At 42.1% G+C, this 13,416-nt stretch overlaps 1 protein-coding gene across 1 annotated transcript in view; it reads left to right on the top strand.

Moving 5' to 3' along the window:
* The first annotated feature begins 2,645 nt into the window (after positions 1-2,645).
* suds3 (SDS3 homolog, SIN3A corepressor complex component) overlaps positions 2,646-13,416 on the top strand; it is a 60,521-nt gene continuing 49,750 nt past the window's right edge. The window contains exon 1 of the mRNA XM_043715877.1: positions 2,646-3,403. Within this exon, the coding sequence (XP_043571812.1) occupies positions 3,292-3,403 (112 nt within the window). The 5' untranslated portion in view covers positions 2,646-3,291. The remainder of the gene's footprint in view (positions 3,404-13,416) is intronic.

Here is a 13,416-nt window from a genome sequence, read left to right as displayed (position 1 = left end):
CACTCACCTATTGTACTCTATGCTACTTTCTCCCCACCCCCACCCTCCTCTAGCTTATCTCTCCACGCTTCAGCTCTCTTCCTTTATTCCTGATGAAGGGCTTTTGCCCGAAACGTCACTTGTACTGCTCCTCGGATGCTGCCTGAACTGCTGTGCTCTTCCAGCACCACTTCTACTGATCAACCAATCAACGTCAGCACTGAGAGAAAACCACCAAAGATAAGACACATAACCCACAGCCAAAACTAACAGCAGAATTACACAAGGAAAAATCATCCTCAACAAAAGAGACTGTCAAGGATTCAATCTGGTCACCACCACTCCACCTATAGTGTAAAGTCCCATAACTATCAGAGTGTGAAACACCATTTATTTGACTTCTGTGAACAAGGCCATTGAAAACTGCATATGAAACAGTGATAACTACTCCATTAATTCATGGCTTTAAGTATGTGTTAGGTATCAAAAATACCTGAAAATATGATGTAATGAAGCAAACTGTGTGGTTAATGTACAATCTTCATTACAGCAGCTCTGATACAATGGTGTTACTGTTAGGATTTTTCTGTCATAAAACTATCAATTTGCTTTACATAATTTTTCCATTAGAAATCAATACATGAAAATCTTTGTTATAAATTTTGACATAAATAAACATTACAGTCCGTAAATGGTAATTCAAAGTCATCTTATCTCTCAAGAAAAGTTCAGAAAATTGAACCATGTCAATAGAAAAGTGAAGTGGAAAATTAACCACTAAAATTGAATTGTCATGTTATATTAATTAAGTAGCACTGAATTCAGATAAACTGTACTCAAATTGTGACAACAGGAAGTAGGTCTTGTGAACAGGATTTGCATATTGTTGCACAACATGACTGTCAAGCAACGTCAATACACTTTCAAATGTAAAGGCCAGGAGCTGGTTTATTTTAGTTAAACTGATAAAGATAACATTGGGTTCCTGCACGTAGTCATGAGGTATTAAGACAAATGGCTCTCTTCAAGGGTGCAGCACTAAAATAATTTGATGGAGTCACATGGATTAAAGTGTATTAGATTGTTCACTATTTTATTTGATTATACAATAAATGTCCTGCAGCACTCACTAGTTGCAGAAGGCCTGAAACATGTATGGATAAATGTATGTATATTATTCATGGTCTCCTGATTAAAGACAAGACCTTGGATGATAGGTAAGCTTTTGGAGCAAGACTTGGTGAAGGACCAAGGATTTTCAAGCATTCTCTAATTTATTCAACAACAAACTGCATTTTTTTCACTACTTTCATGGAGTAAAACAATCCAAGGTACTTACAGGAGCATCAACAGACAAAATTTAACATCAAGCAACTGACTAAGGTATTTAAATAGTGACCAAAAGTTTGTAAAAGAGATTGAATCCATATAGTGTGGAAACAGGCTCTTCAGCCCAACAAGTACACACCAAGTTTCCAAAGAGTAACCCACACAGATCTATTCCCCTACACTATATTTCCCCCTGACTAATGCACCGAACCTACACATCCTTGAACACTATGGGCAATTTAGCAAGGCCAATTCAGCTAACTTGCACATCTTTGGATTGTGGGAGGAAACCCACACACACACAGGGAGAATGTGCAAACTTCACACATTTGTCGAGGCTGGAACCAAACCTGGGTCCCTGGCATTGGGTGGCAGCAGTGCTAACCATTGAGTCACTATGCCATCCTAAGATAGCTGAAAGGAATGTTTTAAAATAAGGCATGTGAGGAGGAAAGGCAGACAGTTAGAATGACACAGTTAAGGTAAGGACAGCAACAGTGGTGCAAATAAAATTGAAGATGCATAGGAGACTGGAAACGGATGAGCATCAAGAACTTTAAGGGCTGCTGAATGCTGTTCAGAGCTGTTAAACTGAATGACCTATTTTGTACTGTAGTTTTTATATGAATGTAAACCATTGAGTATCCAAATAGCACAAAAAGGGAGAGGCTTCAGAATTAGTATTTGCTGAATCAGCTAAATGCATGTTCTGCTAGAACTCAATGGATAGCATGGGAGAAAATTTGCCTAATTGCCCAAACCTGACTGTGATGTAGTGATTGTTACGTGATTCAAGGACAAGGGTAGAATCAGTCATTACTAAAAGATATTGTTGACTAATGCATATTTGAGCAGGACATTGGACATTGCTCCTGGAAGGCAGAACTAAATGCCATTCAATAGCAGAAAAAAAGAATTTTTATTATCGAGCAACTTTCACAATCAGCAGGATTTCCAATGTATTTTATAGCTGAAGTGCTTTTGAAGTGTAGTCACTGTTGTACTGTAGGAACCATAACAATTTTTACAGTGAATTTGAAGAAGTCATATATGAGTTATCTTGAGCCAATAGAAAGATAATACATCATAATAAAATGGGCACAGGAAATCACCCCAAACTATCTGAAATATTTCACTTGAAACTAAGTACTTAAAAAATAACTTTACAAAATGCAGAAAGCCCTCAGCAGACCACAAGATCTGAGAACAGAGGAACAAAGTTTAAGAACATTGTTAAGATTGACAATTTTTCACGAGAACATCCAATATGCCAACGATATGCCCGAAAATCTATTAAAGAAATCGAAGTCAGAAAGTCTTGCAGCACATGTCGACGGAGAGGGTTAAAACTTGTACTGGCTCTGCTAATTCATAGATTCTACTAATTCACTCTCCTTGCCATGCCCTGCCCACACCTAATGCTACTGAACAGAAACTCGTCCTTCATGAACTGTAGCTAATTATCTTGAATAGCAAACAAGTCAAGGAAAGTTATCTAAGGGGATTATAATGTTGATGTTTAATATAATATTAATATTTAGAGATTATAATTTAGCTGCATCAGTTGGAGATGCTCATAAACTTTGTCGAAAATCTAGTAATTTTAATGAATACACAAACATGAATGCATCAGATGCAACACTGCCCAGCAGCTACGATTGACAGTGCTGCTCAGAGGCAACGATGATTGACAGTTCTGCCCGGGCTCCATGTCTTGTAGCCCCGCATGGTCACGCCCCCGTCTCCCGGTTAGGTGTCCCTCTCAATGCCTGACAGCCGGTGGTCAGGTTGGGCGGCGGGTACTCCTGTTTGTTACCAGTCTGTGAGTCGGTTGCGATAGTGTTTTTGCGAGACCTCAGTTGGTGTGCGTCTGCGGCGGCTGCCGAGTTTAGTCGTGCGAGGCCCCGGCAGGCAGGCGGTGGTGGTGCGCCCGTGGCTACGGTTGCTGGGGGGAGGGGAGGGGAGGGCGGCTTGGCGGGGAAGATGTCTGCCACTCTCCTCTCGCCCATCGTCGATTATTACAACGATGAGGAGGAGCTGGACAGTGTGGACGACGAGGACGACCGCAGCATCCGTGGCCGTGAGTCGGACGAAGGTGAGTGGAGGTGAAGCCGGGCTGTGTGATCAGAGGCGGGCGGTTGTCGCCGCCTGACGGTGGGCCTCATGTACAGAGGCTGGAACCGGGGTAGGGGGAGGCTGCTAACTTGGGGAGTAGGTATCAAGGAAACATGTTTGACACTCCTTATAAAATGGATGACTTGTTTACATTTCTGAGGAGGGGGTCATTCCTCCCGAAACGCTAACTCTGATTTCTCTCCAAGGATGTTGCCAGACCTGCTGAGCTTTTTCAGCAATTTCTGTTCTTGTTTTTGACTTGTTTATAGTCTTGAGTTTGAAAGAAAACAGACGAACAGGATGGAAGGAGAGCAAGAGGCAAACTTTCCGAATTCCTAATGCCACGCTCCTTTACCCTGTTGTACGTTTTGCCAAGCTCCACGTACAGAACATACTCCCCATAAATCCTTGCTCAAGGTTTTGGTCAGTTCAAGGATGCGTGACATTTGAGAGCTGGCTTGTTGTATCAAGGAACTGTCGTTGAGATATTGAAGATCCTTGGACATCTTGGTTTCTTTTTCTTTCTTCCTTCCCGCTCCCAACCAACATTTAGATCGGAATTACAATTCAGTACTTGTTATCCTCCAGGACCTTGTGCAGGTGAAGAATGTGTTTCACACACTTCATTCACTGTTCAGCCATTGAGTGTAGGAGTTGAGATGTCATGTATTGGCTTACAGAAAATTGGTGATGTCACTTTGAGAATACTGTGTACAATTCTGACCATGCTTCTGAGGAAGGATGTTGTTAAACTTTGAGAGCATATAGAAAAGATTTACAAGGATATTGCCCTCAAATGGAGGGTATGAGTTAGAGGGAGAGGCTGAATAGGCTGGGGCTGGACTGTTGGAAGTTGAGAGGTGACCTTTGTAGAGGTTTATGAAATCCTGAGGGGCATAATTAGGGTGAATAGCCAAGATTTCTTTCCTAGGGTGGGGCAGTCCAAAACTGATGTACTGAACCGTGCATCAGTGTCACTTGATAGCACTGTTGACAATCACTTCCATCACTTTTGATGATCAAGACCGTAGACACATAGAGATGTACGGCATGGAAACAGACCCTTTGGTCCAACTTACCCATGCCAACCAGATATCCTAAATTAATCTAGTCCCATTTGCTAGCATTTGGCCCATATCCCTCTAAACCCATCCTATTCATGTACCCATTCAGATGCCTTTTAAATGTGGTAATTGTATCAACCTCCACCACTTCCTCTGGCAGATCATTTCATACACCCATCACTCTCTGTGAGAAAAAGTTGCTGATTAGGTCTCTTTTAAATCTTTCCTCTTTCATCTTCAACCTTTTGTACTTCCTCACGCCAGGGAAAAGACCTTGCCTAGTTTCCCAATCCATGACCCCATGATTTTATAAACCTCTATAAGGTCACTCCTCAGCCTCTCCCCATAGCTCAAACTCTCCCATCCTGGCAATATTCTTGTAGGTCTTTTCAGAACCGTTGAGCGGACTGATAGAGTGGTAATTGATCATGTTAGATTTATCCTGCTTTACATGTGAAGGATTGGGCAGTTGTGACATAAAAATTGGGTGCCAAAATTGATTTTACAGGATCTTAGCTTTTCTGTATTAGAAGACCTTCCTTGTGCTTTGAAAATGTATTTAAATGTATATTATGCTTTAATAATTGGTCATAGAGTCATAGAGATGTACAGCATGCAAACAAACCCTTTGGTCCAACTTGTCCATGCCAACTAGATATCCTAACCTAATCTAGTCCCATTTGCCAGCACTTGGCCCATGTCCCTCTAAACCCTTCCTATTCGTTTACACATCCAGATGCCTTTTAAATGTTGTAATTGTACCAGTCTCCACTACTTCCTCTGGCAGCTCATTCCATACATACACCACCCTCTGCATGAAAAAGTTGCCCCTTAAGCCCCTTTTAAATCTTTCCCTTCTCACCTTAAATCTATACCATCTAGTTCAGGACTCTTTCAGCCCAGGGAAAAGACCTTGTCTATTTACCCTATCCATGCCCCTCATAATTTTATAAACCTCTGAGGTCACCTGTCAGCCTCTGACGCTCCAGGAAGAACAGCCTCAGCCTATTCAGTATCTCCCTATAGCTCAAACCCTCCAACTCTGGCAACATCTTCAAATCTTTTGTGAACCTCTTCAAGTTTCACAACATCCATCCTGTAGCAGGGAGACCACAATATTCCAAAAATGGCCTAACCAATGTCCTGTACAGCTGCAACATGACATTCCAGCTTGTGTACTTGGTGCTCTGACCAATAATAGATATCTACCTGTGACTCTACTTTCAATAAATCTGCAGTTCAATGTCTTTGTTCAGCAACACTCCCTAGGACTTTACCATTGAGTGTATAAGTCTGCTCTGATTTGCCTTTCCAAAATGCAGCACCTGACATTTATCTAAATTAAACTCCACCTGCCACTCCTCAGCCCATGGCCCATCTGATCAAGATCCCGTTGTAATCTGAGGTAACCTCCTTCGCTGTCCACTACACCTCCAATTTTAGTGTCATCTGCAAACTTACTTACTACATCTCCTATGTTCACATCCAAGTCTTTTATATAAATCCTGTGCAACCAGTGAGTGAATAAGTTCACCAGTTGCCAGACCACATGCATGTTCTGTGGCCTGAAGGAGATGGTCCTCTACTTGTAGATTGAATGCATATGTCTGTAGCCCCTTTTCAATTTTTTGAAAGGGCTGTTGCTAAACGTTTGCACTCCAGCTTCACATTCTTGATCTGCAGGCAGCTGATATGGGGAGGAGTGGACAAGTCTATGAGCCTTCCTGTGGCTTTGCTCCAGGGTCTGGCCAAAATGGCCATTAATAGGTCCAGGCAGTACATCAAAGAGGAACTTGTCATTCCTGACTGCCTGTCCCTCTTTTGCAGTTACGATGGCACTCTGGTGTCCCTGGAGAGGGAGCACACAGTGATCTCTGGCATAGTTAAGGCCTTTAAAGATTGCTGGGTGGCGCAAGGGCTGGAGTGTATTATCAACCTGGAAAATGATATTCTGATTTATTTCTTCTGTAATATAAGTTCCCATTTTGCCTTTTGAATTTGTATTTGTTTTCGGTTTGGTGCCTTGACAAGAGAGCTGATTTATTTGCTGTTTGATCCACTTTTGGACTTTTTGGAAGAGCTGAGGGGGCTTTTGTTTAGCCTTGTAATGTGCTTGTTCAAGATGCACTTGATGGGAGTCTGTGAGAGAGGAATTTTATTTTTGGTTGAAATGTGCAGTGGAACATCCTCTGGATTTTAAACCATTGTTACTCCTGCCCCAGTAGTGTTTGACGGGGTCGGAGAAGAGGGGATTTCTATAGCTTTATGTTTATTTGTGTATTTATTTGTTTTCTTTGATATTTCTTGAGTTTATTTTTACTTTGGCCTGAAATAAGACCAGAAATTAGGCCATTCTACCCACCAAGTCTGCTGCGCCATTCTCAAGTCGAGAGTGTGGTGCTGGAAAAGCATAGCAGGTCAGGCAGCATCCAAGGAGCAGGAGAATCAACACTTTGGGCAGAAGTCCATCATCAGGAATGAGGCTTGTGGGCCGGTGTTTCAAGAAACCAAGACCTATAAATCGAGAGGTGGAAAACACCACCAGCGCCTCACCAGAGTCTCTTACTAATGATGTTACCTGTTATGGTGATGAAATGTCTGAAAACGAACCTTCAAGCTCAGTGAGCTAACTTACATACTTATCATCAACCTGAACTACAAATCTTCTCAAAAATCGCTAAAGTCAAGGCAGCTTTATTTAATATTTAAAAAGAGTAGAGTAGGCTTTATTTTGTGTTTCACCTAGTGTTGTCCCTGTCCCTGGGAGTGTCTGATGGGGGTTGTGTCAGGGGAGATCTTAGTTTTTTGTGTTCGCATCTTTTGTTTAAAAGAGTGGAGGGTTGCTTTTTGGACCGAAGGCCTGTGACCAATGGTGTGCCACAAGGATTGATGCTGGGTCCACTGCTTTGTCATTTATCTCAATGATTTGGATGTGAATATAAGAGGTGTGGTTAGTAAATTTGCAGATGACACCAAAGTTGGTGATGTAGTGGACAGCTAAGAAGGTTACCTCAGAATACACTAAGACCTTGATCCGATGGGCCAAGCAGTGGCAGATGGAATTTAATTTAGATAAATGTCAAGGTGCTGCATTTTGGAAAGGCAAATCAGAGCAAGAGTTATTCAATTAATGGTAAGGTCCTGGGGGATATTGTTGAACAAAGATGTTGGAGTGCAGGTTCATAGTTCCTTGGAAGCTGAGATGCAGGTAGACAGTAGTGAAGAAGGCAATTGTTACGCTTGTCTTTGTTGGTCAGATCGTTCAGCATAGGAGCTGGAAAGTCATGTTGTGGCAATGCAGGACATTGGAGTACTGCATTCAATTTTTTGGTCTCCCAGCTGTAGGAAAAATGTTGTGAAACCTGACCAGGTTCAGAAAAGACTTGCATGGATGTGGCCAGGAGGGCTGGAGGGTTTGAGCATTAGGGAGAGGCTGAATAGGCTGAGGCTATTTTCCTTGGAGTGTCGGAGGCTGAAGGGCGACGTTACAGAAGTTTATAAAATCATGAATAGGGTGAGCAGCCAAGGTCTTTTCCCCAGAGTAGAGGATTCCAAAACTAGAGGGCATGGGTTTAAAGTGAGAGGAGAAAGCTTTTAAAGGGACCGAAGGGACAACATTTTCACACTGAGGATGGTGTGTGTATGGAATGAGCTGCCTGAGGAAGTGGTGGAGGCTGGTATTACAACATTGAAATGACATCTGGACAGGTACATGAATGGGAAGAATGGGCCAAATGCTGTCAAATGAAACTAGATTAATTAAGAATATCTGGTCGGCATGGATGAGTTCGACTGAAGGATTTGTTTCCATGCTGTACATCTGACTCTGAATTCTGATGAAAGGACATTGATCTAACTGTTTCTCTCTACGTTAATTCTGTCTATGATATTTACATAATTGTCTGTCTTTAATTCACATTTTCAGAACATACAATATTTTACTTTTACCTTTATAATCCATTTAAAAGTTAGTGAAGCAGAATTTTTCAGTCAATATTTTTATCTTGGATATAGAAATGTCATTAGAGTCATAGAAATATATAGCACAGAATCAGACCCTTTGGTACAATTCGTCTGTGCCGACCAGATATCTGAAATTAATCTAGTCCCATTTACCAGCATTTGGCCCATGTCCCTCTTAAACCTTTCCTATTGATATACCAATCCAGATGCCTTTGAAATGTTGCAATTGTACTGTTCTAGCCTCCACCACTTCCTCTGGCAGCTCATTTCATACATGCACCACCCTGTGTGAAAAAGTTGCCCCTTGGGTCCCTTTTAAATCTTTCCCCAGGGTGCTGCTGAGCCACTCCCTCTGAGGCAGGACTTCCTCTCTGATAGGAGTGGAAGTTTCACCTCAAGCCAATGAATGGACCAAACAAGCAAATTCATTGCCAACTTCTATGCCCCATAAACGTAATAGTTGAAAAGATGAAATTTAATGTAGGAGGCATCAATCTTAGATTTCTGCTTAAACCTATCAACAAAATTCTCACCAGTGCCTCTCCCTCTCCCCTCAACTTCCAAAAGTTGCTCATTTGCTCAGTGGCAAAAAGCACTGTCTGGTAAGCTGCCCACGTGGTATTATTCGCACGCACAAAGCAAGCAGGCGTAAATACATCCCTAGCCAGCAATCAATGCAAATTTCCTCTCTTTCAGAGATATAATCAACCTCAATTGTCTTTTGCTGAAATTAGAGTCAGAACTGACCAAGTATCACCAAAAGGAGGTCTGTTTCTCATCGACTTGTTGGTTAAACTCAGTAAATCATTGATTCTCATCAGCAAATTTGCCTTTGTATATAAGCAGGAAGATACACTTAACCATTAAGCTGATTGTTTTGTGTGGTGAATACACTCCCTCCATGGCTTCATTGGTGAATTCCAAGATTTTTGTCAGAGACGTTGCAGCAAAACTTCTCTCCTTTTCAGAATATGTTGGCATATGGGAAATCAGAGATAATGGTCTTCTCCTGTATTTAAAAAAAATACTTCATGGGACTAGGACTTCACTGACTGGCTAGCATTTAATGCCTGTCCCAAGTTGTCCTTGAGAAGATGACAGCACATTGCCACCTTGAAAAACTGCAGACTAAGTAGGTCTTCAATGCTGTTAGGGAGGGAATTCTGGAATTTTGATCCAGTCACAGTGAAGGACTGGTCACACATTTCCAAGTCAGGATAGTGAGTGGCTTGGAGGGGAGCTTGCTTGTGGTAGTGTCACCATGTATCTGCTGTCCTTGTATTTATGTATGGAAGTGGTTTTGGGTTTGGAAGGTGTTGTCCAAGGATCTTGGGTAAATTTCTGCAGTGCGTCTTATGGCTGATAAACGCTACTGCTGTTGAGCTTTGGAAGTAGATGTTTATGGATGTGGTGCCAGTCAAGCAGGCTGCTTTGTCCTGATTGGTGTCAAGCTTTTTGAGTGTTGTTGAACTTTCATTCATCCAGATAAGTGCGGAATATTCCATTGCTCTCTTTACTTGTTCCTTGGAAATGGTGGACAGGCTCTGGGGAGTTGGCAGATGAGTTACTTGCTGCAGTATTTCGAGCTTGTGATCTACCTTTGTAGCCACTCTATTTATATGGTGGGTCAAAGGGAACCACCAGTATGTTGTCAGTGGTATCCTGTGATGGTAGTACCATTGAATGTCAGGGGATGGTGATTAGATTGCTTCTTATTAGAAATGGTAATTGCTTGGCATTTGTGTGGTCCACATGTTAACTTGCCACTTAGCCCAGACCTGGATATTGTCCAGGTCTTTTTGCGTTTGAACTTGGATTGTGTCAATATCTGATGAGTCGTGAATGGTGCTGAACATCATGCCGTCATCGGTGAGCATTCCCCCTTCTGATCTTATGATGGAGAGAAGATAATTGAAGAAACAGCTGAAGATGGTTCTGCATCGGACACTACCCTGAGGAGATTGTGTAGAGATGTCCTGGAGCTGAAATCACTGAGCTCCAACAATTGCAACTGTTGTGCCAGACATGATTCCAGGGCAGAGAGTTTGCCCCTGATTCCTATTCCTTCCAGGTTTGCTTGGGCCTTTTGATGTCACCTTTGGTTGAATGTAGCGTTGATGTCAAGGGCTGTCACTCTCATCTCACCTCTGGATTTCAGCTGTTTTGTCAACATTGAAACAAGGCTGTTAGGAGCTGAGTGGCCCTGACGGAATCCAAACTGGGCATCACTGAGCTGGCTATTTCTGAGCAAGTCCTGCTTAATAGCATTGTTGATGATACCTTCTGTCACACTGGGTGATCAGGTGTGGGATGATAGGACGGTAGTTGGCTTGGATGGATTTGTCCTGCTTTTTGTGCACAGAATACACCAGGGTAATTTTGCGGATTATTGGGTAGATGTCATTATTGTGCCTCTATTGAATTACCTTGGCTAGGAATGGGGCATCTTCTGGAGCACTCGTCTTTGGTCATATTGCAGGAATGTTATGTGTGCTCATAGCCTTTGCAGTATCTGGCGTTTCCAACCATTTCTTGATGTCCCGTGGAGTGAATCAAATTCTTTGAAGACTTTTATCTGTTGTGCCAGGGAACTCTGGAGGAGACCTGGTTAGATCATCCACTATGCTGAAGTTTGCAAATGCGTCAGCCTTAACTTTGCACTGATGTGTTAGGTTCTTCCATCATTGAGGATGGGGAGATTTGTGGAGCAGCCTCCTCGAGCTCGTCCAGCAGAGATGATAGGTTACCTGCATTTGGCCCATATCCATAAAAACCTTTTCTGTTTAAGTACCCATCCAAATATCTTTTAAATGTTGTAACCACTTGCTCTGGCAGTTCAGTCATGTATGAATCACCCTCTTGTATGAAAAGTTGCACTCTTAATCCCCTTCAAATCTCCCTCCTCTCCCCTCAAAAATATGCCCGTTAATGTTGAACTTCCCCCACCTTAGAGAAAAGACCTTTTCAATTCACCCGATCTATACCCTTTTTTCTATAAACCTCTATAAGGCAAGCCCTGAACCCCTTACTCCCCAGTGAGAAAAGTTCCAGCCCCTCTCTGCAACTCTAACCCTCCGGTCCCGGCAAATCCCATCTGACTCCCCAACAATTCAATAATATCCTCCGTAACAGGGTGGCCAGAACTGAACATGCTATACCAAACATGGCCTCACCAACGTCCTGTACAACCTCAAATGATATCTCTATCTCTATACTCAATGGTCTGAGTAATGAAGGCAAGCGTGCTAAAATGCCTTCTTGAGCGCACTGTCTGTGATGCAACTTTCGAAGGACTGTGTACTTAAACCCCTAGGTCTCTCTCTTCTACAACACCACTATCCAGGGCATGCCATTAACTATAAATTATTCCCCTGTTTGTCATTGTACTCTGGTATACCTCATATTTATCCAAATTAAACTCCATCTGCCACTCCTCACCCCGTGGGCCCAAGATCCCTTTGTTCTGAATATACAGTGAAGAAGGTTATATAAGATTACAAAGGTTAATAGATTTTTGGGTGGTGTAGGGTTGGTGCAGGCAAGTAGAATTTGAGGCAGAATGTCAGCTATGATCTCATTGAATGACAGCACAGGTCAAAGGAGTTATAGACTCTACTCCTGCTCCTACCTTATGGTCTGAGATCAGTGGGACTGCAGAACACATGGTAACATGAAGTCGCTGAGGGAAATAGCAAGAAATATGTAGCAAACTAGATAAGTCATTAAGCAAGCAAGGAGTTGAACTTTGGCAATTAGATAAAATGAAGCAAGCTGGGAGGAGGCTTGGATGGATCCTAAACACTGATGTGGGATGTTGGGCATTTTAGCTTATTTATGGACTGTATGTTTTATGCAATTCTGCCTTTATGATTTTAAGAATTTTCTTCATTCACCGCTGCAGTGAAAATTTAAGTCTGTTGGATTAATAAAGGTGCAATAATGAAGATGTCGCAAGCTTAACTTGCAAATAACAGCCAGGCAGTTTCCCAGTTTGAAAATCATCAGTTCTGCATTCTTTACTATGCCATGGCTGTTCCATCATTTATTCTTAAACCTGTCTGAACATTTCATTCTCCTTTTCATTGAGGCTTGTGCTCTTTGGGCTCTGATCCTTAGGTATTTCTCACTTTAGCCACTTGCCCACCTTGCCAGCCCTCCATGACACCTGGACACCAGAATTAACCACAATCTTCCCTTCAACTTGTAGGCGATGTACTGGTAACATTTTAAGTCCTCTTTTATCTTAAGAAAAAGAAGGAAGCAAATGTAAGGTATAGACAGGATAGATCGAGTGAATCCTTAGAAGAGTATAAAGGCAGTAGGAGTATATTTAAGAGGGAAATCAGGAGGGCAAAAAGGGGACATGAGGTAGCTTTCTTTTGATGTATTTTAGGTGTTGGAGGTGATTTCCTCGAATTCCAGGAGCAGCAATTACTGTTTTACATGCTGTTGCATTGTTCTGGAACTTTGGGGGAAAAAAAGTCAAAACAACAGCAGGTTAAAAGGGAGAAGAGCAGACAAAGGAAGCACATGGTGAGGACAGTGCAGGAGAGAGAAAACCTGCACAGTTATCGCCTTTGCTGTTTGAATTTGTGTATCGCTGGACATCGGAGTGCATCTGGGAGAATTAACAAACAGTGAAATTCACAACTAATCTTGGAGGAACTGTTGGGTCAAGTTCACAGCACAGAATCAGATAAGTTAATTGTTGTTTTAAGTCTGTCCAAGAGAAAGGCTGCAGTAGTGAGTACAGTGGATTCTTTCTTGATTATATATTTTTGGAGATAAGTCTCTTGATTAAACCTAAAATATAAGCCATAGCTATTAATTTAACCTGGGGCAGTGTTTGTAGAGGAATAAGAACTGTGTTATTTTCTGGGTCTGTAGATTGTGAAGGAGCAAAAATGGCCTTTGCAGTGATATGTACTTCTTGTCAGATGTGGGAGTTTAAAGAGAGTTTAAGGGT

This window comes from Chiloscyllium plagiosum, chromosome 25 (genome assembly GCF_004010195.1).
Source record: "Chiloscyllium plagiosum isolate BGI_BamShark_2017 chromosome 25, ASM401019v2, whole genome shotgun sequence".
NCBI lineage: Eukaryota > Metazoa > Chordata > Chondrichthyes > Orectolobiformes > Hemiscylliidae > Chiloscyllium > Chiloscyllium plagiosum.
This window is presented reverse-complemented; position numbering and strand designations above follow the sequence as displayed.